This window comes from Stigmatopora argus, chromosome 6 (assembly GCF_051989625.1).
Source record: "Stigmatopora argus isolate UIUO_Sarg chromosome 6, RoL_Sarg_1.0, whole genome shotgun sequence".
Taxonomy (NCBI): Eukaryota; Metazoa; Chordata; class Actinopteri; order Syngnathiformes; family Syngnathidae; genus Stigmatopora; species Stigmatopora argus.
This window is the reverse complement of record NC_135392.1, coordinates 2,667,989-2,695,617: the sequence shown is the minus strand read 5'-3', so window position 1 is coordinate 2,695,617 and position 27,629 is coordinate 2,667,989. Positions and strand designations below refer to the sequence as shown.

The window sequence follows — 27,629 nt, the reverse complement described above, 5'->3', positions numbered from 1 at the left end:
ATAATTGTATTTTTTAATCATTTTTTTCTGTGTTTTTAGTTCAAAAATCATTTTATAAAATCAAAAAATATTTATATAAAAAAGCTTAAATAAACATTGTTTAGGATCTACAAAAAACTGAATATTCAGTGCTTTTAATCCAGTTCTTTTAATCCATTTATAATTTTTTCTTCTTCTAAGTATTATATCTAAAATGGTCCGGCCCACATGAAATCGAGTTGACGTTAACGCTGCCCGCGAACCCCTGAATTCTAGAGTAATTATTCAGGAGTATTATTTCCCTTATATGCTCTGAAAATGGTACTACCATCATTTATAGTGAATAGTTATGGTTAAATATAATTATTTTTGTGTGATCAACACCAAATTTGGCGCAAAGTTGGCCAATTTGAACCAAAATGGCCGATGATCAAGGTGAATTGCATGCAGGTTCTTCACGCCTCATCAAAAATTCCACAATGTTCCAAAAAAAATGGGAATTTATCACGCTGGTTTACCCGCACGCTCATTACATGTGCAAACATCTGCTGAGCATCTGGAGCATGCCACCACAGCAACCCTAAATTGCAAACTCACTAATGAAGACTTTATCACTCTCCATTAAACCTTGAAAGGACTCTCCTGTACATAATAAAGAAAAACTAGGACGATAGGCCCGCTAATGAGCTGCCATACCAAAAAAAAACGGTGCTTTTTAAAAAAGACCAGTCATCCGGCAAGGTTTACTTCTTTGCCAGAAGTCAGCGGATGCTTTGTACATTAGCTTAGCAATAGCAATAACATTTATATAAATGTGTCGTGATGTGGAGGGTTTGGGCGTATATTTTAATGGAGAGAAACATAAAAAAGGCAGTTTCAAGAGGCCACGGAGGACCTGAAGGCGAGCGTGCAAGAGCCAAGTAGAGTTCACGTTGAATGGGGCGACCTACCAAATGGGTCACGAGTGTCACAAGTCATTCCGTCATGGGGTTGTGCTCTTTGACTTGATGGGAAATTCATGCCCGGTGGAAGTATTTGTACACAAATAATGGTTATTTCAAAACATGGAAGGCAACACTTGGGAAACCTGCAATGGAAAAGATGGATTTAGTGATTTTTCTTTTTAATTGTGCAGGGGGAATGAAACAGGTTTGTTAGCTGTATTTGTTTAGGTCTCAGGAAGATATGTTGAAGAGAGAGATTACGTTTTTGGCTCCAAATATCTTTATAATATATAATTTCTAACAGTTATTTTAAATCATCACCGTACACACTTTCTTAAAAAATAAATAATAATAAATTTAAAAAATAAATAAAAAAAATAGCATATGAAGATAGTTTCACTGATGAAATTGGTAAACATTTCTAACATGGGTAGACCAATCAGAAAGGAATGCTTAAAAAGATATTTAAAAAAAATAAAAAATAAAAAAAATGCATATGAAGATAGTTTCACTGATGAAATTGGAATTGGTAAACATTTCTAACATGGGTAGACCAATCAGAAAGGAATGCTTAAAAAGATAGAAAATTGCTATTTTGGTCATTTCCAGGTTTATTTATCTATTCAAACAGATACTAGAATTTCTCAGGAAATTCAGGTCCTAAAACCCGTTTGTTATAAAGTCTCAAGAAGCCATCCTCGAAAAGACAAGCGTTAGAACTGGATTTTTCCAGTGCCCCCCTATGTGAAAAAGTTGTCCAAGAAAAATGCATCTATTAATTTCTAGAATTGTCATCTCCCCAAAGCCATTTTAACAAGAAACTGTTTAAGTTGACCATCACTAATATACACACACACACAAATAATAATTTTCATCTACATTCATGATTCTCTCCACACTGATGCGATCGCCTCGGCTGCACAGTTAAATAAGAGAGGATAGTGCTAGTGCACAATTTAGGATTTAAATAAACAAAATAATCCTACAAAAATGATAAACACGGACTAAAATGGCAACTAAACTGGGGAGAACTAGGCAAACATGACTTACCTGAACCGGCGAAACGAGGCAGTATACCCCCACAACCAGACATGCCAAACACAAGGGTTTAAATACACACACAGTGGCTGATTGGCAATTATACACACCTGGACAAAAAAGGGAAGGGGAGCCCAGGAGGGGCAAAAGAGGCAAGAGGCAAAATGCATGCAACAATCACAAGTTATATAAAATGACTGTAATGAATAAAAAGAAAGCATTAATTCAAAAAAAAGTGGATTAATATTGACCTAGAGCAGTTGCAACAAGTCATACAATGTAATATTCACAGCAAAAATTAATATGAATACGAGATTAAAATTGAACGATTACAAGGTTAAAATCAAAATATGATGAATGTTAAATTATAGATTAAAATACTATTAAAAGTCGTTTTGTTCCTTATTTTTCTCTAACATGAACCAGAAGTTGTTTGGTTTCTAAGTCATCAGCTCTTGCCGACGTGATAAAGTCTGTGAGCACAACTTTTTTTTGCGTAATATTAGGAGATTTAAGTCATATTTGGAGAATAGTCATAAAATCATGCGATTAAAAACATGACATTACTTATTTTTGCAGCACTAATATTATATATAATATAGAGTAGAAAAGAAAATATAGATATATATATACTCGTCAAGAAAACCTATTAAAAAGTCAATTTAAATGTACCCCCCAAAAGCTACATTAACAAATCTTAGTTTCTTTTTACAGCTCAAAAAGGACTTTAAAAAAAAGATTGTAAAAATGTTTCCCAACTCCTGTTTTAGGGTGTAAACGATGTCATAATTAAAGGACTCAGCAAGGTGCCGCATGGATTTGTGTGTATGATTGAAAGTTACAGTTGAGGGGCAACAAGGGGTAAACCTTTTAGCACACGCGCCGCTCGTCCCGCGGGTCACACCGGGGTCTCCGGCCTTTCACGCCGCTAGCCGCTAATGAGGTTGAAAAATCTCCAGCTCACACAAACGACCTCTAACAAAAAAGTCTGCTGCTTAAATGAATTATGACAGAAGTACACACACAACACACACACAGTGTGTTTTCAAGCCGAGTAAAATTGTTCTTTTCCGCGTTGTGTTAATGTTAGGTTTATTTTTAAAAGCGACTACAATGTTGGATTCTGAGGTTGCAGATAGTTTTAGATTTGGATGGAATAAAGTGGAGTTATGTTTTATTTTGGAGAGAATATTTTAGTTTTAATTCAAGTTAATGCTAAAGTTAAAAAAAAATGTATTCAATGCAGTTTTTTCAATTAGCTATGAGTAAATAAAAGAAAATCTGTAGTATTTGAATTATTGTGTACTGAATACAGTACTGCGTTATTTACAATATACTACATTGAATTATTTTTTTTATTTCATTTTTTTTCAAAGTGGAGTTACTTTGGGTTTAGGAAAAATAATGTTCTGAAATTATTTTATATTGTGGTTTAAATTATTTAATATAATGTTGGTTTTAGGAAAAATAATGTTCAGAACTTGTTTTATATTGTGGTTTAAATTATATAATATAAAGAAAATGCTACAAAAATGTAAAACTTGTTAAAATGGGTTAATATGGTCATTATGAGTTTTTTCTATATTTAGATACTATAACATTGCATGACTGTAAAACTCAATGTAGAATTCTAACTATACATTGAGGTCCATGGTTATAACTAATATTTATTATTATATGTATTTAGTATGTTTAATGGAGGTAAAAAAAATATATGTAAAAAATTATGGAATATGAAAGAAATATGAATTTTGACCTTTGGAAAAGCAACAAAACTCAATTTTAATTTAACCTACTTAAACATTATGTACCAACCTTGTAATGAATGGGGAAAAAAAGTTACTCCACTTGTATTTTAAAGTTATAACTTAATATGGAAAATAAATTTTCATTCACAATAAACACCCATTTAAATAACATATAGAATAACAGTTAACATATTATCACATGAGTCACAAACAATGAAATCATAAACATTACCTATCAAGTCAGATTTCAAACAAAAGCAACTTATTTTAATAACAGATCTTATTTTTTATTGGGGAGAATCAATTTGAGCTTTTCTATTTTTAGAAAATAAACCAATAACAATATTACAAATAATGAACTTGTTACATCATTCACAGGGTTACAGTCAATATACATTTATACAGAAATACAACATGTCCCACATTGGTTGCCATGGCCTTCTCAACCAGCGCTTTAAACAGGGACCCCCGCCTAAATTAACCGACAGGGGCCGAGGCGGGCGGGGTGTGGGTTGGGGGAAGCACGGGGTGGGCGGGGTAACGTCGGTTTCACACTGCGTGGGACCAAAATGGCAGAAGAGGGGGCTCTGGTGCTTTTGTTAAATTCTCTTTCTTGACATTTTAACGGGGTTCAGATCTGGCAACCTCCGTCGACCCTATTTCAGGAGTAACCTTGTTCCATTTCCAGAGTTTATCCGGAGTGAATGCGATTCGCGCAAAAATCGAGACAAATGATTCATCAGAACTTGCACTCGTCTTACCGAATTCTTCCAGTTTACAGTGCAGTTGAGCCAAGATGGCGGATGGTGTGAATTTCAAGGCATTTAAATGGGAAATTTGGTACTTTTCTGAAATGTTTGCTTCCCAAAAAAATTGAAGTGACAATTTTTGGGGATTTCCGGAGTTTAGGGAGGTTGTCCGGAGCCTTGGATTTCCGGAGTGAATGCGATTTACGTAAAAATCGATATGCGCTAAAGTCGCACAAGACAAATCATTCGTCAGAACTTGCAATCGTGTTACCGAATTCTTCCAGTTTACAGTGCAGTTGAGCCAAGATGGCGGATGGTGTGAATTTCAAGGCATTTAAATGGGAAATTTGGTACTTTTCCGAAATAGTTCCTTCCAAAAATATGCAAGTGAGAATTTTTGGGGATTTCCGGAGTTTAGGGAGCTTGTCCAGAGCCTTGCATTTCCAGAATGAATGTGATTCACGTAAAAATCGATATGTGCTGAAGTTGCACAAGACAAATCTTTCGTCCGAACTTTTAACGCGGATTATTCACGATGCAATCGTGTTACCGAATTCTTCTAGTTTACAGTGCAGTTGAGCCAGGATGGCGGATGGTGTGAATTTCAAGGTATTTAAATTGGAAATTTGGTACGTTTACGAAATGGTTGCTTCCCAAAAAATTGAAGTGACAATTTTTCGGGATTTCCGGAGTTTAGGGAGGTTGTCCGGAGCCTTGCATTTTTGGGTAAACTCCTGAAATTCCAGATTCGTTGGCAGTTCTGAGGGTTCCTCACTTCCAAAATTGCGTCAGGCATTTCCGAACAGTGGAGGACCTCACGTGCCATTTATCTTATTTTTTTGGTAATGTCTTGATTCACAGTAAACCACAAAAGTCGTACCGAAAATGTTGGTAAAAATGTGAAGCAGCAGAAAACGTTATTGAACGACAGACCTTAATGAGTTGAGCTGCAATCAAAATTCAGCTCCTTCCTGGGGTTCTATTTGCTCAAGTTTGACATTTAAAATGAGCAGGGGTTGCTTAACAAGTACGTTGAGGGAGTAGGGGGGCGGAGGGTGCGGACCTAGGAAAACACCCCTGAAAGAGAAGTTTAATGAAACCGGCAGCGCAATCACACATACTTTGACCCGAACCCACCTCCTGGATATTGTTCTTAAAACGGTGAAAGTGTTATTCATGGCAAAATGAAGAATATTTGGCAATCACTGGGAAAAAAATAAGTTTTTTTGACCTTCAATCAAGTCGGCAGCAAAATTGGCGTACCTCTGGGCTCTTTCCCGGGGGCTCGTTAGCTTAGGTTTCACTTAATGTAAAAAAAAAAAATGAGCAGGAGAAAACAGTCTTGAAATAAATTGCTGGTTATGTTAACTCGGGAGCTGCCATTGACGGACATTTTTTTCAGTGCCGTCGATGGCAGCTAAAGGAACAAGGAAATTACCGAAAAGTAGTAGTGACAGATCGAAAAGTTTCTCCAGAAATGACCTTTTCTACATTTTTTTTTTTAAATACATACATTTTCAGTGAATTATAGAATTGAAAAGAAAACATCCAGGCATATCTTAAGTCTTCAATTCTTCAACAATTCAGTTTTGAAGGCGTTCTTTCCTCAATTCATGCTATCCGAGTTTAAATTGCAAAATTCCGGGAGGCACTAAAACCTTTATCTAACCTGAATAAAACATGAATACTGACTTTCCCAAAATAAAAAAAGCAAGTTGGTCTCCAACTTTTTAGGACTAGCTTTTTAAAATACTTTTCACAGTGTCGAAAAATAGAGTTGACAAGACTGCAGCATTTCTTCGGTTTGTGTATTGCTTGGCTTTTTCTGCTAAACGCAGACTTTCGTTTTATTTTTAAATTGCAAAAGACAATACTTCACGGGGTGAACATTTTATCTTAAAAATCAAATTTAGCCAGAATCTACTGGCTTGAAAATGTAGATGAAAAACTAGAATGGCTTCCTTGTCAATCCAACCAGTAAAATGTGATTAATGAACCCAATTTTATCGTTTATTAAATGGATTTTTAAGAGTATTTATGTTTGAAAACCTTGGATAAAAAATACTTTTGTTACATGGATTTTGAAATATACGAATTTCCAAAAATCTAGATGCATTTTCACAAAGTGAAAACAAATTGTCGTGTTTTTATCAAAATATTTGCCACACTTAAAATCGAAAGCTACACCAAAAATGGGGAGCATCTGCAAAAGTCTTTCCCAATCAATTTTAAAACTTAATGTGAAAAAAAAATCCAGAATACAGAAAGTGATCAAAGTGTTCAAATGGTGCCAACTCTAAAGCAAATGTTAATATTTACAATAACAAATCAGATGAGATGACCCGCAGACTTTGCGAAACATTCGCCCCCAACTTTTCTACCACTTTTACCAAATTCCTCGCATCTTTCATCCGTCTGTGGCACCGTATTGCATCTCAGTAAAACAAAACACAACTCCTACACAAACTTTTCTCATGTGTTTTCATTTGAAATTAGATGTACCGTATTTTCTCGCATATTAGCCGCATCCGCGTATAAGCCGTACCCTTAAAATTGCATTAAAATCGTTGAATTTGACGATTTCTCTCGTATAAGCCGTCCCCTGATTTACAATTTTCACCTCCATATTCATGGTTTTAATAGGGAGTACAAATGTGTTATTTTTAAGGGAAAATCTTGATAAAAATCATTGCACGTGGTATTTCTGAGATGCTGTATAAATAGATTTCTAGATTGCACCTTCCTGAAAGGTGTTGCCTGCATGTAGACAAATTCAAAAAGGAAGTCACGTGACCAGTACAACCAGGAAGTGCATCCATAGCGGTCAAGTTTGTCATCCCTAGGTATGATAGCGACACCCTGAGCGGGCAATAGCAGGCACAAGTGAGTTTTTTCACGTTTTATGCATGATAATGTTTATTTGTTTTCTTGAATTTCATTCATAGATATCAAAATGATTTATGAAGCGTTTTATCTGTTTATCTTTTCTCTATTTTGAAATAAATGACCGTATCGACCGCATCGTCTTGCGTTACGGCATTTCGTCTTTGTCGCCTTGCACTTTCGTGCATGTCAAGTCTAAATTGTGCGCATATAAGCCGTACCCTCGATTCAGTCATCATTTTTTTTGCGACAAATATGGCGTTTATGCGAGAAAATACGGTAAAAGAAAAGAAAAAACTGTACGTGTGTAGCCTTAAGAGCTTCCAAGTTGCGGGTGTGGTTGGGTAAGGGTTGAAGAGGCCAAACAATTCCGCTTGGGCTATTGTTCACGCAGCGTTTTCAGACGCCATGTTTTCCCCGTGACGACAACACTGACAAAGATTGACATCTCAAAACATAGAAACAAAGTATATTATCTTCAAAGGGGGTGAGGGTATTGGAGGTTTTTTTTATCTACATGATTGTGCAGCTTTTCCTAAGCAACTCAAAGCATCGATGGAAGATCCCAAGCGTTTTTTTTTTCCTCATACTCGTCAGAGCAAAAGTTGAAAATCAAAATCCGAACAATTCAGTCAAACGCGTACACAAATTGCAGAAATAGAACACGTTTGCATCCACCTGATTGTAACGTCTATCCGTGACGGTGAAGGTGGCAAAATGGAAGAAGAAATAAGATGGATGGATGCAGGGCGGCCACGCATCTGAGTCATCTCACCCAGCATGCTTTGCAACATGCGTAGGGAGGGCTAGAGGGTGGTTGGGGGATGGAGTGGTCAAGTGAGTCAGCCCTGTGAAGTGGTCCTTGATATGTCCACTAAGGAACGAGGTAAAAACGAATGTTGTCTATGTTGGGAATCTTCAACACAACATTTCACACCATAGTGAGATTTTTTTATTTTTTTTGCCTTTCATGAGATTCTCCTGATGTCAGTCTTTGCCAAAAGGTCCATTTGATGGTGCCAAAATCCTTCCGAGATTGACAGGATCCATGTTTTTTGTTGTTGTTGTTGTTGTTGTTGTTGTTGTTGATGATGTCCGCCCTTTTAAAGGGTAGCTCTTCTCCTCATCTGGTGTATGACGTCATATTGTCTTTAAATGTGGATAAACTCCTTTTCTTTTTCCATCTTAGTTTTTTTTTCATCTTTATTTTTCCTTACAAAATTCTTTACAAAATGACAACAAACCAAAGCATCAATGAAAAGCAGTGGAAGAAGAAAAAAATACGTAAGGTGGAGCTTGCTGGTCACTCGTTTAGGGGGCGGGGCTCCCTTGAGTTATCGAACTCGGTGGGTTGGATGGGAAGGTGGGCGGGCGTAAGGGAGAGTCGGGTGAGTGAAGGTCAAGTGTCGAGGAAGGGGCGGGGTCACACCAATAAGGATCCACCGGCCCCCTCGGAAACGCCCCCCCCCTTCCTGGACTGTTGCTCTGCTTGGGGCGGCGGGGAAGATCAGACCTCCACTGACTGGATCTGGTTCATCTGGGCCCGCATCATCTGGACGCTGTTGAGGATCTTTTTCTGATGGCCCGCTAACGTCACACCCACTCGGAGGATGTCACTGCGATGGTTACAAAGCCATTGTAACAGCGCAAGTGAAAAATACACAAGCATGCGCATTTAAGTCGAGATAAACTGGGAATTTGAATCCTACACCAAGGGTGGCCAACTCCAGTCCTCGAGAGTTCTATCCGGTCTGTTTTCTATACAGTGGTACCCAATGTTCCCTCTAATTTTTTGTTTGTCTGGGCAGAAAGACAACCTCCCTGAGCACACCGAGTACCGGTGTGAGCAACATCCTCATTGCTCGCTATTGGCACACAACCAGTATCACACCTGCCATAAGCAGGTGTATGTCTACTATACATAAATGATTTAGTAATAATAAAATGTAATGATTAATATCTATGAATGGGCGGCCCGGCGGATGAGTGGTTCGCGTGTCGTCCTTACAGCTAAAAAAAAAAGGGATTTTATTTTGTGCGCTCCATATGATTTGCTGTGCGCAGAGAAGACGAGAGTAGTGCGCAATAGAGGGAACATTGCCCGCGATACGATCAAAATTTGGAGATGCGACCAAGCCAGGTGGCCATGACATGAGAGGCTGTTTATCATTGTAGCGCACTGTCTTTTTTGGCGCATCTCTTTCGTGTATCACAGATATTTACGAGCACTGAACGATTTATTCAGATGAGTTTCGACCAGGAAACGCACAACGCGCAAGCGCGGGCGAAAAGAGGGCTTTCTGGGTAATGAAGTATACTCATGTACACAACATCGCCCAATTTTAGTTATATTAAATACATTTTATTACTATTAAACCACAAGTTATGTGTTATTTTGTTAATAGATGGTGAATTAGAAGAAATAAAACATTTTTTCCAATCCAATATCCTATTTTTGGTGTTTTTTCAGAGGGTTGGAACGAATTAACGACATACGATCTCAGTCCCGGAACGGATTAAGATCGTATGTCGAGGTACCACTGTATATCCCTCCTCTGCCAGACCTGAATCAAATGATCAAATTATCAGCAAGCTCTCCAGAAGCTTGTTACTGGCCCGGATTATTTGATTCAGGTGTTGGCGGAGAGAGATCTGGAAAACAGCCTGGATTCCGGCTCTGGAGAACCGGGGTTGGCCACCCCTGACCTACACCATCGTAAACAGAGTTAAATTTTTATGACAGAAATTCTGTTATTGAGTTCGCAGGCTTTTTTCAAAACGTGATAATTCGAGTAAAATGAGTTGGCTTCAAAGTTCAAGGTAAGCTACGCTACTCGATGAGATACGATAGTTTCCAGACCCAAAAATCGCATTTTTTTTTGGTCATAGGTTGGCTTGGCATGTCACAGGCGTGTTTGAATTTTCCGAAAAATACGCCACATGCCGTTATAGCAAAGAGATTGTTACTTACTCCATGGTCATCTGGGACACTACGTCAAACGTGGTGAAGTCAGAGTTGGAAAAGTTGTCCTTGTACTGGCCCATCTTGATGGCGTCCAGCCACTCGTCCACTGTGCTGAAGCTGGAGAAGTCTGGGATGCTGCGGTCCAGTAGAGGCAGATGCACGCTGAAGGGGGCGGGGTTTGTGGGTAGGGGGGCCACAGGATGCATTAGAATGAATAATGACGGAAATCTTTAGATTGCAGTCACTCTGCGGACCACCTGCGATTGCTTCAGGAGGCGGTTTTGTTTCTCAAGACCTGAGGATATTTCCGCAGGCCTCGTTCATCAAACTGGCTTTTCCAGATTCATTTCCTTCTAGAATGGATTTCCCAAATGAGGTGCTGAGCTTTTAAGGGCGAGAGGCAAAGAGTTCTTTGTACGAGATGTCTGTGGAAAATCAGCAATGTTTGGGAAGTGCAAAAGGGCCTCGATCTTGGTTTGGTGTTTGTCAGAAGGATTTGTAAGAGTCAATTTTAACAAACTGAAAAACTACATTCCTCCTGATTAGAAGCCGCTTTCACACCGAGTCCCTGAGCCAGCTTTATCCCGGCTCATTGTCCAGCGCGCAAGGATATGACCGGTTAAAGCCGTAAGCCTGTCTCTGATGCACTGATTTGCCGAGCTAGCTGTGCTAATCCAAATCATCCAAGTTATTGCAAGTTTTGTAAGTCGCTCAGGTGCAGAACGTGATTAACACTGCCCAGAAGATCATCGGCTGCTCTCTGCCCTCACTGGCATTGCCAGCCATCGATACCTCAGCAGAGCCAGGAATATCATCGGGGACCCATACCACCCTGGTCACAATCTGTTCCAGCTTCTGCCCTCTGCCAGACGCTATAGGTCCCACAAAGTACGGACAAATAGGCTTAAGGACAGTTTTTTTCTGCAATCCTTTCTGCGTAATAACTTCGGGGTGAGGTAATATGAATAGACGTTTGGGCGGTGATCTGCCTCCTACTGGCTGACTGAAGGTAAGTGAAAGACAGTGAGAGGTAAGTGATCCGCTTGGGGGGGGTGATGCGATGTATCCATCACGGCAGAATGCCAAATTACGAGTCCGAAATCATCACTTATTTGGGTCTTTTGCTGGGAAAACGCACCTTATGGAGAAGCACCACAAATTTCGTCATACGCAGTTTCTGGGTATGATGACAATTAGGCTTTTTGTCGAGTCAATGATGATGACAAAGCCTATGTCTGATTATTATTATTATATAAATCACCAAGGGGTCGACAGACCACATTTGAAAAGAAACAGACACTTAAAACACCCAACAGTTTAACTCACCCGGAGGACAACGGTGTCATGGCCTTCAAGGTATTGGGATTCCGGATCATCTTGTCCAGGTTGTTGACAATCTGACTATACTTTGGCCGGTTATTGCGGTCTTTCTGCCAGCAGTCCAGCATGAGCTGGTGCAACGCGCTGGGACAGTCCATGGGGGGCGGCAGCCGGTAGTCCTGCTCAATAGCGTTGATGACCTGAAGAGACACATGCTCCATTACCACCTCCGCAGAGAGTGACCCAGAAAAAAAAATCTGTCTTTGTAGGGAAACACTGCACTTCCAGCTCCGTTTACTACACCCCACGCCATCTGCTGTCATTAAAGACATGTTATTTCTGCTCAATATGCCATCTTGAATATTCTGTGTTAGCCGCCTTGACATCACCTATGGCCTCCAAGTGTGGCCTGGTAATTGATTGCTTGCTCAGTTGATTGGGGGCACGCTAAGGTGCCGCTTGGTTAGCCGGGTGGAACGACCCGGAAGGACGCACGGTTTCATTCCAGTTCATTACGGGGACCTATTATATAAACCCCATTCAAAGACAGATTAATATCATTGAGGAGACGTCCCAATAAGGACCCTGGTGGCGCCCAGGCGCTATCTGGAGCTGCTAATAAGATAACAGCTGAGGTCCTCTGTCCTCGCTTAGCAAATTAGCGTTCTCACTTTCAATTTCAAACTCTTCTCATTGTCTCTTCACCACGCTCCCCCCTCCATAATATGCTCTCTTCCCACGACTGCCTAGAGGGAGAAATTGAGTCTACAGACGAGACAAGAAATTGTCTACAGAGTGCCGCTGAGCACTTTCAAATGATCTGATTATATCTCCTCGGCGGCTGGAAGGAATTATAACACGGAACCCACACTGCTGTTACGAAGCAATGACGGTAAAGTAGGAGGTTGGATATTAAATATGTTTGCGGGAGCTGGTGCAACATTGGCTGCAGTGTATGTGGTTTTAGTTACGCACATCTTGATTAGTCATGTCCCAGTAGGGCCTTTCCCCGTACGACATCACTTCCCACATGACGATCCCGTAGCTCCACACGTCGCTAGCTGAGGTGAATTTTCTGTACTGGATGGCTTCGGGCGCAGTCCACCGGATTGGGATCTTCCCACCCTGTGAGTACAAAGTGGAGACGATCAGAGTCACCTTGTAACATAAGTGCATCTTGTAATTTAAACTGGGAGGTGTGTGCACAAAGACACCTGGGAGAAAAACAGGTCAAATGAATTACAAAGGAATACAGGGAAGATGCGTCATTTGTGATTCACGTCATTTTCAAGGGAGAAGAGGTTAAGGACAAATATAAAACATAATTACATGTTGGAAGATCGGCATCGATAACGATGATAAACAATCTTAGAAACTTATTCCAGATGTGGCGTACCTCAAGGCTCCGTCCTGAGTCCCGTCTAGTTATACTGTACTAGAGTCATCATTTTTTTCTTTGTAACTCGGCATAATAAATTGTTATTTAATAGATTATTGTAGCACCCTGATTAAAATCAATGCATTTTCTGAGAAAAAACACATTTTGAAGAGCTTGCATTTTTCTAAAATCAGATTAGGAATCGTTGTGAAAACAAATTCTGGCACAACTGGAAGCCTATCTGAAGGAGATAAGAATTTTAAGATTTTTCACAAAGTCAAATGTTGCTTACCTGTAGTTTTAGTTAGTTTATTTGAAATGAAGTACAGTGGTAGAAGAAAGGTATCAAAATGTCAAACAAAATTAGAATTAAGTTTAGTGTTAGGTTAGATTAAATTTATTTTTGAGCGTGTCTGCATCGTAATCCAAGTTCATTTAAATGTGTTTATGTTATGTTACCAGCGCGTTGCCCTGCAAAATGTCTGATTTTAGTACTACTAAACACATTTTAGTACTTTTAAACCACTTGTTAATTGTTACTTTGTTAATAGATGGTGAATTAGAACAAATAAAACATTTTTTCCAATCCAATATCCTGTTTTTGGTGTTTTTTCCAGAAGGTTGGAATAAATTAATTAGTTTTTAGTTCATTTCAATGGGAAACGTTCGTTTGAGTTACGAGAAAATCGACATACGAGCTCAGTCCCGGAACGCATTAAGCTCGTATCTCGAGGTACCACTGTAATATCTTCCAAATGTCTTCATTTTTTTATTGTACGTTAAGAAGAGGAATAAATTAGCGTGCTGTTTCTCACCAGGGCACTGGTGTAAGTGGGATCTGACGTGTCGTCTTCCAGGAAGCGCGAGAGACCAAAGTCTGACACCTTGCACACCAGGTTGCTGTTGACCAGGATGTTGCGGGCAGCCAGGTCGCGGTGCACATAGTTCATGTCGGCCAGGTACTTCATGCCCGAGGCGATGCCCCGAAGCATTCCCACCAACTGGATGACGGTGAACTGGCCGTCATTTTGCTGGAATACACAAGGCACAGTTTTCGCTAACAGTTTTCCCAGAGTGGGTTTTCGATACGCGCCACTGAGTAGAAGAATATTTAGCTAAATTGTCGATGTGGAAGCCAATCTCACCAGGGAGTTTATAAACAATCTTCCAGTTATGGTGTACCTCAAGACTCCACCCCGAGTACCATCTAATTAACGCTGAAAAGTTTTTCAACCTCAACTGTTTGTCATCATTGCCTGACGCACTAAAGCAATTGATGAATGCACTGCCATTTTGAATCCTTTGTTTGTTTTTATGACAGATAAACAAAATATTTTGTAAAATGCTTAAATCATGAGAAAAAAAAATCGAAGATTCATATAGAGCAGGGGTCGGGAACCTTTTTGACAGAGAGAGCCCTAAACAATTCATATTTTCTAATGTTATTTCTTGAGAGCCATTTTCAGAATTGAAAAGTAAAAATACATGAAAATGTGTGATTTTTTTTGTCATTTCACCACTTTTAAAGTACAAAAAGTCTCTGAATTCTTTTGACAACATTGTTATGCTGTTGCTAATAAATCAGTATCAATTATATTATGCACGGGACTCAGCTCTCTCACCAGATATTTCCATATTTTACTTGACAGGTTAGTGAAGAGCCATATGCACCCATAGAAAGAGCCACATATGGCTCCTGAGCCATATATGGCTCCCGAGCCATAGGTTCCCTACCCCTGATATAGAGGTAAAATATTATTATATGCTGGTAGAGAAATGTTGGTTTTTCTTGACATCTCATATAAAAATGATTTAAAAATCGCCATCACAGAACATTATTCGGATTATTTATTACGTTTTAGCTTGACCACAAAGCTAATCCATCAAAGTTTAGCGCGCTAAAGGTTTGCTTTCAAATATGCTACAAAAAGGCAGCAAAGAAAGAGAGAAATATATCGAAGTGGTCTGGCTACAGTTAAGCTCGGTCCGTCTACAGCTGTTCTCCCCCAACTTCGCCGTTTGGTAAAGTGCTTTAAAGTGGCGCGTATGGCGTCTGGAGAAAGCGATGCAGCTGTGATCCCCGCCACGTTGTCACCGCCCATCAAACATGGTGGGAAGTCATGAAATATATACTTTTTTATATCACTTAAATAGGGTTTCGGGGATGTATTTTTGCGAGTGTTTATTTTTCTGACTGCCATGTTAATTCTAAATATTTAGAAATGGATAAAATGTAAGTACTTTCTACCTTGGATTATCAAAATAGGCTGTTTTTTTAACTCTGAGGATGTGATTCAAATAAAGAGATGTAAATACAGAAGGGTAAGTCAGAATCTGTTGAGATTTTGAGGTCTTAAAAGATGGAATAAAAGAGAAAAAAATGGTAAGCTGTTTCTGAAAAAAAATCCATAAAATTTAGTTATTCAATTATTCAAGCCCCTCTACAGCAGTACAGCGTTTTAATATGAAATTTAATTTTCCAACACTCAATCAGATTGAATTAAGACTTGTAAAACCAACTGTATTTGACAATATTACACTGAAAAGTTCTTATTGAATCTATTTAGGAATGACAAAGATAAAACTTTTCGGCAGTGGTGTTAAACTATTTTGAACGCAACTGTATATGAGCCATTCCATCGAAAACACAGATTTAAAAAAAAAAAAAAACATTGTATACATAAATATACATATTTTACAATATTTCAGCAACACAATTATTTATTTATTTAGGTATTTATTTATTTATTAACTTATTTATTTCCTGTATTTGCATTCTCACCCTCTTGCTACTGTGACAATGAAATTTCCCGAATACGGGATGAATAAAGTTATCCAATCCAAATTGACATCAAATTTCACAGAAATGACTTATTCTTTTAACCGTTTCACGTCGGAATATAAATAAACGGACACTTAAAAGATTCCAGAGGATGGCGCTCGCCAAGGAGAGAAAGTAGGCGGCCATATTAGCAGTCTGCGGCAGTGCTCCAGTAGCCTACTTGTCTTTCACGCTTTGCTGCTCGTTAGCCTCGCCTCACGTCAAGTCGAAAGCCCCTCGTGCCGACGATTAAGCGTCATACATTATGCATGGCGTCCACCCGTGCAATTACACATTGTGTACAGACCTTTGTGTGGACTTTTATTGGCATAAGGCCCGCAAAAAAAATACCCACCTCCCTTAATCGAGACGGAATAGAGGACGCAAATGGGCGGGACGTCAAAACAATGCAAGATTTAACCCTTTCGGGGACAGCGGTCGTCAGACAAGACAAAATGTGTGGGATGTCAAAACAAGTTGAACTTTTTCAATGCCAGAGGACAGGTGTATGTGTTGTGGTAGTTAATATAGCAAGGAAATTGATATTAAAAACACCTATAGACAGGAAGACATTCATTTTCTGTACTGCTTATTCTGGAGGTGGCAGGGGGTGCTGGAGCCTATCCCAACTAACTATGGCACAAGGTGATGGAGATTTATAAAATAAAAAAATAAAAAAATTCTTAAATATAAATTAGACCGTATTTTCTGGACTATAAATCACACCGGAGTATAAGTCGCACCTGACTATAAGGCGCACCTGACTATAAGTCGCACCTGAGTATAAGTCGCACCAGACAAAAATGCATAATTAAGAAGGAAAAAAACATAACTTGTACTGGAGTGTAAGTCGCATTTTTGGGGAAATTTATTTGATAAAATCCAACACCAAAAATATACTTGTCATCTTGAAAGGCTATTTAAAATTAAATAGAGAACAACAGGCTGAATAAGTGTACGGTATACTAACGTTACATGACTGACATGACTGGTAATGTCAATAATGACGTAACACTAAGGGTTATTCAGATAACTCTAGCGCCCTCTTGCGGTTTACTGTGAAATTAACATGGAATGTTAATAATTTCACGCATAAGTCGCACCAGAGTATAAATCGCATCGAACTCTGAAAAAAACTGACTTATAATCCAAAAAATATGGTATATTAAGAATTATGACTATTTTTATGATTTAAATTTTCATTTCTTTTATATTTGACTATATTTGAATATATATGACTATTCTCGACCAAAATTGATCATTTTTCAAATTCAAAATTGACCCCTGGGACGCAAGATGTAGACCCTTGTCCAATAATAATCACATAAAACATTAATTTAAAAAAATATAAATATTCATGTGAAATGGTTTTTGACAAAAGACTCGGAACATGATTAAAGATCGTGTTGATTTTTTGCCCTCAGCACTCACCCTGAGGAAGGAGTCTAAAGATCCGTTCTCCATGAACTCCGTGACGATCATGACAGGGCTGCTCTTGGTGACCACGCCCTCCAAGCGAATGACGTTGGGATGGTCGAACTGCCCCATGATGCTGGCCTCGCTGAGGAAATCTCGCCGCTGTTTCTCCGTGTAGCCTGTCTTCAGGGTTTTGATGGCCACAAACATCTCCCGCTTTCCAGGAAGCTTCAGGTTGCCGCTGCACACCTCGCCAAATTCTCCTGAAACGAATTGAGCGGGTTTGTTTGTTTTTAAAAAAAAAAACATATACAATAATAACTTGACATACGAGTGCCCCAAAATACGATAAATTTGCGATCCGAGGAAAATTCCGGGTAAATATTTGCTCTGAGACTCAAGACAAATTTGAGATACAAGCATATTAGAGTGTAAAGATATCTACGAGCACTGGGCGCACAGGTTGCCTTTTATACTGAAGATAGCATGACCGAGTCGATAATCTGCGAAAAAGCCAACGGAATCTACATGGACTTAAAAAGCAAAGCAAGCATCTGAAAAAGACGTCAGCAAAACCCTTTAAAGCGAGTCGTAGCTGGTTCGCAAATTTTTGTTTTTAAAATTAACCAGACAAAATGAACATTCAGTTCTGACTCATGAAGCAGGAAGTTCCGCCTCGAAAGCCATAGTGGAATATATTAACATATTTGCCTCGGTTATTGCACAAGAAGGTGTAACGTAAGATTGAAACTTATTTTTAACTGTGTGTGTAGTAATCTACATACATACAGATAGATGTGCATGCATGCATACGATAGGTCTTAACACTCAGCCATTTGTTTTGTTAAAGAGCCTGACAGCTCTCGGTTCTTGCACAAGGTGTAAGGTAAGATTAAAATGTATTTTTAATGTGTGTGTAGTAATCTAAGTTCATTTAAGTTAAATTTCAAGTTTATGTTATGTTACAAGCCGTTAAGTCTTTCTTGTCAGTACTGCGTAATGTCACATTGTAGTATTGAATATCATAACAACTAGATAGGTATTTGTTACTTTGTGAGTAGGTGGTGAATTAGAACCAATAAAAATATATTTTTCCATTGTTATATCCTGCTTTTTGGTGTTTTTTCAGAGGGTGAGAACAAATTAATTTATATTTAGTTGATTTCTATGGGAAACGTTGATTTGAGATACGAGTAAATTGACATACGAGCTCGATCCCGGAACACATTAAGCTCGTATCTCAAGGCATTACTTACTGTATTCCCGCAACATGGCATTACCTGCACCGATGACTTGCTCGATCTTCACGCAGCTTATATCAATCTCCTTAGCGAACTCCCGCACAGCCTCGTTGGGGTCCTCATACGTGAACGGATCAATATAGATCTTCATTCCTGGAGTCACTTGGAAAACGGAGACAGACACTCACATATTTGCTTCTCGCAGGTTGGAGCAATTCAATTCTGCGATTGGCTGACCAGGTCGGGTTTTCTTCGGGTACTCCAGTTTCCCCTCACATTCCAAAAACATGCATGCTAGGTTAATTAGACACTCTAAATTGCCCCTAGCTGAGTGGTATGGATGTCTGTTTCTCTCCTTGTGCCCTGTGATTGGCTGGCCACTGCCTCTGGCCCCAAGTCAGCTAGGATAGGCTCCAGCACCCCCCTAGTGACCCTAGTAAGGATAAAGCGGTTCAGAAAATGAGATGAGATTCAACCTTTCGATTTTATTTTTGATTTAGCTGTAACATTTGACTATTTATCGGGCTACTTAATATATTTAGTAATAAAAAAAGACAATCTTAACTTAACCTCATAAAGACCTTGCCTCAACTCTGATTTTTTTTCCCACAAATGGTGAATACAGTGGTACCTCAACATATGAGCACCCCGACATACGAGCAATTCGAGATACGAGTAAAATTTCGAGCAAATAATTCTCTCGAGATACGAGACAAATTTCCAGATACGAGAAAGTCAGTTGGCCAAGACATGAGAGGCTGTTTATGGTCTTTTTTGCCGCATCTCTTTCATGTATAACAGATATCTACGAGCACTGGGCGGAGCGTTGCATTTTTTTCAGGGTTTTTTTCCCGTTAGTCAGTGCGAATGGTGGAGCGATCGCTAATAGTATGCACCACTTTTCGTTGGTAAGTGGTCAGGCGTTATCTTATTGTGAGGACATTTGTGTGAATCATTTTGGGAATATTTTGAAGGGAATACAAAAGCAAACAGCCCATCGATAGTGAAAGTCAGGGTGGAGGCGGGGCAAATAGAGCCAAACCAGGAAAAGAAAGGTATCAAACTTAAATACAAAATTAGAATAAAAAAAGAAGAAATAAAACATGTTTTCCAATCCAATATCCTGTTTATGGTGTTTTTTCAGAGGGTTGGCACAAATTAATTTGTTTTTAATTCATTTCAATGGGAAACGTTCATTCAACTTACGAGAATATCGACATACGAGCTCAGTCCCGGAACGAATTAAGCTCGTATCTCAAGGTACCACTCACTGTATTGTAAACATGCAAAAAGCGACACTAAAACCCGCTTTTTAAACATCATTTTTAACTCAAGATGACAAAACGCAGCTGTTTTTTTCTTTTAAGCACGAGCCGCTTTACAAACGGCACCCCACTGTTTCTTTTACATCTCACTACTACAGTGGAGGCAACCCTACCGGCAAATAATCTGATCACACACCGTTAAAAAAAAAGCAACATGAAAACCTAGCTTCCATTTTTTTTCTTTATTTTTTTTTCTCGTTGTTTGCAGACATGCTCCGCTGGAGCCTGCAGGCGGTAAGCTCATTTAGCCAGCAAGGACACTAGCCCCTTCAGGCCTCTTATAGGTAGTAATAATGTTCCATGTGGGCGGAAATATAAATATATATTTGTGTTCTCTCTCCCGAGAGGCTGTTATCGCAGCAGAGAGGTTGGCTTTGGCTCGGCTCTCGCACTCTCACCTAAGCCCCGCTGCCAGGTAAATTGGCTTAAGGTGGCCTTTAAGTGTCCGCCGACTTAAACGGTGCAGTTTCAAATCCGATTATTTGCCTCTTGCCTCCGTTTATCAAGGCCAGCTCGTGGCTAGGAAAGGCGGCTAACGTTCGATGGGAGGAATCGAGCCGGTCATTGACTCGTTTTTCTTATCTCTATTAAATTTGATGTAGTTGTTTTAAAAATTTTGCTATGTGAATATGGGGGATTATTTTTCCTGAAAAAAGTTGGTGTATGTATATATGATACAAATGTATTGACTTTTTATATTGGATTTTTTCTAGTTTGTTCAGTTTGTTCATTAAAGGAGCTAAAATTAAATTTGATGTCAATCATTTAGGGGTTTTGGCTTAAAAGGGCTATTCATTTTCAGAGATGAAATTTATTTTCACCAAAAATATTCTTTTTTTGGAGATGTGTGTGTTGTTCTTTTAAATGAAAAAAAAAATCAGATTACACAGTAGTTATTTTAATTGAATGAAAATGTCCTCATTTTAAAAAGCTAACATTTTGACAGTCATAATTATGTAAGCAATAAAAAAGTAGATATTGATTTTTTTAACATATGTTGTCATTTTGTCAGATTAGATGAGATCTATTTTTAAGATGTTTTTTTTAAATCTTTTGCCAGAAAATAATTCAGAATATTATAAGCGTTATTTTCATTTTTAGTAATAAGGGCTGTTTTCATTTGATTAAAAAAAGGATACATATTTATCACCCTGACCAACAAGAAAAATGAATTTTAAACATATTAACAGACTCGTAATAAAAAAACTGTCCAACTTCACTTAGTTTTGCTCAACAAAACTTTCATTTTCCCTTCCTGTCAAATTGGATTGGACGCCAATCACGGCCAGCTAAAAAGCGCTTGAAAGAAAATAAATTTTAGCGTTTCCATTCGTTCTTGCCCCCAACGAAGATATACGGCCCATCTTAACGTGTAGTTTCCAATCCTTTTGAATATTTCATCACTGGCAAATGACTCGCGTGGCATTAACTGGCTAATGGCGCCATAACGTGAGTGTGAAGTTGACCTACTTCCACAACAATGGCTTCAGTTAACGATGTGGACGTAGACCACGCACGAGTATGAGGACGGCGCCCAAAAAAACCCTCCCTTCCACAAAAGGCGGGGATTACTTACTTGGGGGGTGTACGGGGGGCTTTATATGGGGATACGGTAGCCATGGAGACAGGTGTGTATGCGTGTGAGGTGGTGTGAGACAGTCACCATGGTGACAGGTGTTGGAGAAGTCGGGAAGGGATGGCGTGGCGAGGTTGGGGGGGGCGCGGTGTTAAATGCAGTAAAGTGGGGACTTTGGGGGGGTTTACTCACTGTGGCCACTGGTGTAGTGTTGTAGCTTGTCCGTGTACTCGGAATCGGTCCTGTCGAAGCCACGCCTCCTGGGGGAGAGACAAAGAACTCTAGTGCTAATGGAAAGATTGAAAGAAGGGAGGGGGTGGGCAAAGACCCCTAGCAAAACCACCTCAGTGACATATCTGCCGTTTGAAAACTGTGAGATTGTTGACAAGCTGTCAAGTGGGCTTTTTTTCTCGTCTTGTAGTCGGTGTGCGCTATGAAGCTACAAGGGCGTATTAGCGTCGAGCTAAAAGAATAACAGAACAAGAATAGATGTGGGCGATTCAGAGGAGAGTTGAAATGTTAGATGAATTAAGTTGTGGTGCGTGTAAGATTTTTTTTTGTAGGTAGTCCTTTTGTAATTGGAATATGGACGTATTAAAGGGCGGGATTGACGCAAAAGTATATGGTGGATGTTTAATTTGAAGTTAGCGCTTATAGGTTGTGTACATTGTGGTGTATTGTTTTATTTTGGAGGATAGAATAAGAATTTTAGGAGTTTTATTTTTCTACAAAGGCTGCACTTGATGGTGATTTAGGATCTAAAATTGCTTTAAAAATTAGTTTTTACACTGACACTCAATTTTACAATACCATATAAATATTTTTTTTTCGTTATAAGATAAATATCCTGACTGAATTAATAATAGAAATTAAATAATAAAAACTCCCAACTTAGTAAAAAAAATGAAGAAAATTCATAACTCGGTATAAAAAGCCATAATTTAGACTCCCCAAAATTACCATTATAAACCATTGAAATTAAAATATCAAGAGCCAATTTTCTACAGAAATAGTCTCGACATAAAAAGAAACCAGTTCAAAACGCTTGTTCAAAAACAGCCGCGAGCGTCGCAGCGGAGCGTCTTTTTGATATCAAAGACACTTGTGCGTTACAATGGTGTCACAGCGAGCAGCCGCGTACGGCGGCGTCCAAGACACTGACAGTCGCTATGAAGTGTTAATGAGGATGCGTTGCAGCTCATGTCACACTTTAGATGATGACGCATCACCGGGACTTTTACGGAGACGATGAAGCCTGGAAAAATAATCAGGAGTCAGCTGCAAACTCTATTGAAATCTAGGTCTGTTTCTGCCTTTCTGCCAACTCCAGAAAAAATGTACAAACCAGCACAAAAGTGCCTTGACTTACGAGTGTAATTCATTCAGTGACCACTCGGTTTTACCCTGAGTAAAAAAATGTCTATGTTTGCAGGAAATAGAACAAATCAATGAGATACTGTATTTTCTCGCAAATTAGCCGCTTCCGCGTATAAGCCGTACCCTCTAAATTGCCTTAAAATTGTTGAGTTTTACAATTTCTCTTGTATAAGCCGCCCCCTGATTCACAATTTTCACGCCCATATTCATGGTTTTAATTGGGAGTACAAATGTGTTACTTTGAAGGGAAAATCTTAAGAAAAATTATCGCACGTGGTATTTCTGAGATACTGTATAAACTCGGCACAAAACGCTCATCACGTTTACCGTATTTTCTTGCATATTAGCACCTTCGCGTATAAACCGCACCCTTAAAATCGTAGAATTTTAGAATTTCTCTCGTATAAGCCGCCCCCTGATTCACCATTTTTGCCTCCATATTCATGATTTTAATAGGGGGTACAAAAGTGTTACTTTGAAGGGGAAAATCTTGATAAAAATCATCGCACGTGGTATTTCTGAAATGCTGTATAAATTGATTTCTGGATTGCACATTCCGAAAAGGTGTTGCCTGCACGTAGACAAATTCAAAAAGGTAGTCATGTGAGCAGTACAACCAGGAAGTGTGTCACTAACGGTCTTGTTTGTCATACCTAGATAAGATGGTGGCGCCATAAGCGAGCAATAGCAGGCAAAAGAGAGATTATTTGCGTTTTATGCAAGATACTTCTTTTTTCTTGCATTTCATTCATAGACGTCAAAATAAATTTTGTTTAGCATTTTATCTGTTTATCTTTACTCTATTTTGAAATAAATAATGACCGTATCGGCCGCATTGCATTATGCCGTTCCGTCTTGGTCACCTTGCATTTTTGTGCATGTCAAGTCTAGTTTATGCGCATATAAGCCGTACCCTTGATTCCATTATAATTTTTTTTAGCTACAAATATGGCGTATATGCGAGAAAATACGGTATTCCACGCACATTATTAATAATCACTACTCCTTTATTAAGTGGAGGGAAAAGGTTATGCTAGTTTTAATCGGCTGTATTTTGTCGATGGCGTAAATGCGAGAAAATATGGTAAATAAGATTGTTATGTGTTAGGACAGGGGTGTCAAACCCAATTAGGTTCGTGGGCAACATTAATGCAAACTAGATCTAATGTGAGCACCCTTGTATTAGAACCAATGTGCAAAAGAGCAATTTAAAAGCAAATAAAATTAAAATATTTCAACGGGAGGCTCACCGATTGCACACGATGATGATGACGACCACAGCGATGAGGAAGACTAGGCCGGCAGCTGCCGAGCCGATGATGAGTGGCAGCTTCTCACGAATGCTGGTGTTGTATTCGGCTGTGGTTAAGAAACAAATACTTTTTAAAAAAAGTTTCCATTCATAATCAGGTGCAGTTTTTTGACCTATCACCAATTTTGCCGTGTGCGGTCGTTTGGTCGCCGGTCTTTTGGTCGCCGGTCTATTGGTCGCCTGGACCCAAACAACGGGCGACCAAAAGACCGGCGACAAAACAAGGTAAAACAACACCGTCTACGCATCAATAAAAGCCAACAATGGCCATGAGCAGTTTCACTAAGCGGACGTGTGAGTGTAGAAGAGTTTGTATGTACATGTGTTGTCCCTTTAAGAAGCTACAGTCAGTCAGTCAGGGTCTTAACAAGTTCTCCAACAAAAAACAATAAAAATACGGGAAATTTGGTGCTTTTCTTTAGCCTAATAATTAATAGGGCATTAAGTATGACTAAATAGTCATTCACAGTTTGTATTTAGGGAATTTGAGCAACGATTTAAATGGTAATTATCAATAACCTTCCGGGCGACCAAAAGACCGGCGACCAAACGACCGAGTACCCAATTTTGCAAAGGCCTGACCTGCCGACTTCAATTTTGAAAGAAAAATAAGCCACAAGGAAATTAATAAATTACATTTCTAGAGAAGATAAGTCACAAATTACAATATCTCGGGTATACAAGTCATGATTTTTTCACATTTGAACACCTTTAAATGCCCCAATAGTAGTTAGAATTTGAGCCAAAGATGATCATTCACTAAACAGGAATTATCTGACCAAATTCACTCCCAAATAAAAGATTGCCATATATATTCTAGTTAGAAATATCATAACAAAAATTCCTGTCAAGTCCAAATATATATGCTCATAATGACCCCAAATGTACAAGACTAAATGCTAGGGAGCTAACGTGGCTAACGCCTCTAGATCCCCCCAAAATTTATCAACCATTTTGAGTCCACATTTAACTGTCTTCCTTGTCCCATGATCCCTTTGAACGCATCCAAATTTAGGGTGACATTAAGACCAACATGAAATCCATACCCAAAGAATCCACCACTGAATAATAAATAATGTTGTGTTTGACTGCAAAAATCCCCACTAAGAAGCTTTTGTGTTGAGAGCTGCAGTACGTGTGTGTGTGTGTGTGTAAGTTGATGTATGACATTCCGGGCTAATGGCGGTCCTGGGAACTGCGGGCTGAAGAAAACGAGCTTTTCAGAGGGAAAAGCCACGAATGGTTGGAACATTAACCTACATGAGCGATGTAGTGTAATGAATATGTTCCTGCTTCTGCACAGCGGAGAGAAAGTGGAGGAAACTGAGGGTGCATCAGTCATCCTAGACTTGACTATTAGCATTCCTTGTGTACGTGTACATCACCACAACATAAGGCGTAATTGAATTGCCATATAGTTAATACCTTGACATACAAGTGCCCCAACATACGAGAAATTTGAGATATGAGGAAAATTTTCGAGCAAATATTTGCCTTGAGATACAATTTATGGGCCTTTATCTGCGAAAAAGCCAACGGAATCTACATGACTTTAAAAGCAACGTAAGTATCGGAAAAACACACCAGCAAAACCCTTCAAAGCGAGTCGTGGCTGGTTCGATAATTTATGTTTTTAAAATTAACTGGATGGAATGAACATTCAGTTCTGATTTGTGAAGAAGCAGGAAGTTCCGCCTCGAAACCCATAGTGGAATATATTAACATTGTGGATATTGAATATTGGATAACATTATTCATCCTGTATTCGGGAAATTTTGTTGTCGCAGTAGCAAGAGGGTGAGGATGCAGAAATAGGAAAGGCATTTTAGACATAAAGAGATAGGTAATAAGTAAGTTAATAAATAAATAAATGCATACGGTAGGTCATAACACTCAGCCATTTGTTTTGTTAAAGAGCCTGACAGCTCTCGGTTATTGCACAAGAAGGTGTAAGGTAAGATTAAAATTTATCTTTTAATGTGTGTAGTAATCTAAGTTCATTTAAGTAAAATTTAAAGTTTATGTTATGTTACGGGCCGTAAAGTCTTTCCTGTCTGTACTGTGTAATGTCACATTTTAGTACTGAATATCATAACCACTAGATAGATATTTGTTACTTTGTGAGTAGGTGGTGAATTAGAACCAATAAAAATATATTTTTTCATTGTAATATCCTGTTTTTTGGTGTTTTTTCGGATGGCGGGAACAAATTAATTTGTATTTAGTTTATTTTTATGAGAAAAGCTGATTTGAGATACGAATAAATCGACATACGAGTTAGGTACCGGAACGCATTAAGCTTGTAGCTCAAGGTATCAATGTATTTGTAATTTGACGTCAATAAAGGCGAGTACAGACATGATATCACAGCGGTATTTAATGACGAGAACTATAATGTGACTCCTCACCTTCCGTCATGGTCTGGAAGTACAGTTTGCCGCTGTAGCGTCCAAAGCCGGCGACGGTACGCGCTCGAACCTGGAAGACGTAGATGCTCCCGGATTTGAGAGCCCGAATGACCGCCGTGTTGGTTTGGCTCCGGATGACCGTGGAGTTGTACTCTGACTGGTCCTGAAGACAAACAAATTGGTCCATGGTGAGCGCTAATCGACTCAAATTGTCTGGAAATCGGAATGACTGATAATGTCAAGTACGTAAAAGGTGGCAAATCAACATGTAAAATGAAGTTTCATTGTAAATATATTTCAAAAACAAAACTACCAGACCAAACTAAGCACAAAATATGGGAAAGGTAACTGAGGGGTTTCCAGCAGCCATCAATCCAGACCTTTACAGCTCCCCGCTGACAGATTTCCGTCGCTGCGAAGGGAAATATGAATCTATACAACTTATTTAATTGCCTCTTTATAAGTGACGATAAGGGAATTTAGCCAAGCTCTGTATCGTATTCCTTATTTTATTACATTTCACTCTAACTTTCTGTAAAGCTACAAAGCATAAAAACTCACGATACGAATAAAATGAGCTGTAAAACTTCACAAGGTAAGAATTCCCAGAGTTCACAGTCCAGTAGCTGGTGTCATTCACAGGTCTAATTTAAAACTATATCGCCTATATTAAGAATATAAAGACCTTTTCATCAAAATGTTATGAACAGGAATCATATAAACCCCCAAAACTATTCAAAAAAAATTTAAACGAACATAATGTCACCAAAAGTTGACGTCTACGGACCCCGAACAACTTTAAGTAACGTAAAAAATAAGTAATGTAACGTTTTTAATCTCTTAATTTAATGACTTTTAGTCCCAATATTTCTTAAATCTCCTGCAGCAGGTCCTCACCTTGTGGACTTCTTGTGTGTGGCTCCAGTTTTTTACCTAGGTCTACAATGTCTTGTGTGTCTGTCTTGCTACTGCAACCAAGGAAATTTCCCGAATATGGGATTAAATAATCTAATCTAATCTAATCTGGCCTGAAAAGCAATGTTGTGCTCACACAGACTTTACTTCACCAAAAGTTGACGCCCTTGAAACAAAAAAACGTCCGTTTCACGTAACGTAAAAACAAGATAACAACTTAAATCTCGTAACATT

The 27,629-nt window shown here is 38.9% G+C and overlaps 1 protein-coding gene across 4 annotated transcripts in view; it reads right to left on the bottom strand.

Annotated features, from left to right (window-relative positions):
- Positions 1 to 3,971: 3,971 nt before the first annotated feature.
- Positions 3,972 to 27,629, bottom strand: part of ephb2b (eph receptor B2b) — a 166,259-nt gene continuing 142,601 nt past the window's right edge. The window contains exons 7-16 of one of the 4 annotated variants that reach the window (XM_077603213.1): positions 26,481 to 26,643; positions 24,011 to 24,119; positions 21,576 to 21,643; positions 18,522 to 18,644; positions 17,257 to 17,504; positions 13,820 to 14,035; positions 12,602 to 12,751; positions 11,633 to 11,826; positions 10,313 to 10,468; positions 3,972 to 8,957 (exon numbers count right to left, since the gene is read on the bottom strand). In XM_077603213.1, the coding sequence (XP_077459339.1) occupies positions 8,849 to 8,957; positions 10,313 to 10,468; positions 11,633 to 11,826; positions 12,602 to 12,751; positions 13,820 to 14,035; positions 17,257 to 17,504; positions 18,522 to 18,644; positions 21,576 to 21,643; positions 24,011 to 24,119; positions 26,481 to 26,643 (1,536 nt within the window). In that variant the 3' untranslated portion in view covers positions 3,972 to 8,848. The remainder of the gene's footprint in view (positions 8,958 to 10,312; positions 10,469 to 11,632; positions 11,827 to 12,601; positions 12,752 to 13,819; positions 14,036 to 17,256; positions 17,505 to 18,521; positions 18,645 to 21,575; positions 21,644 to 24,010; positions 24,120 to 26,480; positions 26,644 to 27,629) is intronic. The other 3 variants (XM_077603215.1, XM_077603214.1, XM_077603216.1) reach the window with 3 other exon arrangements.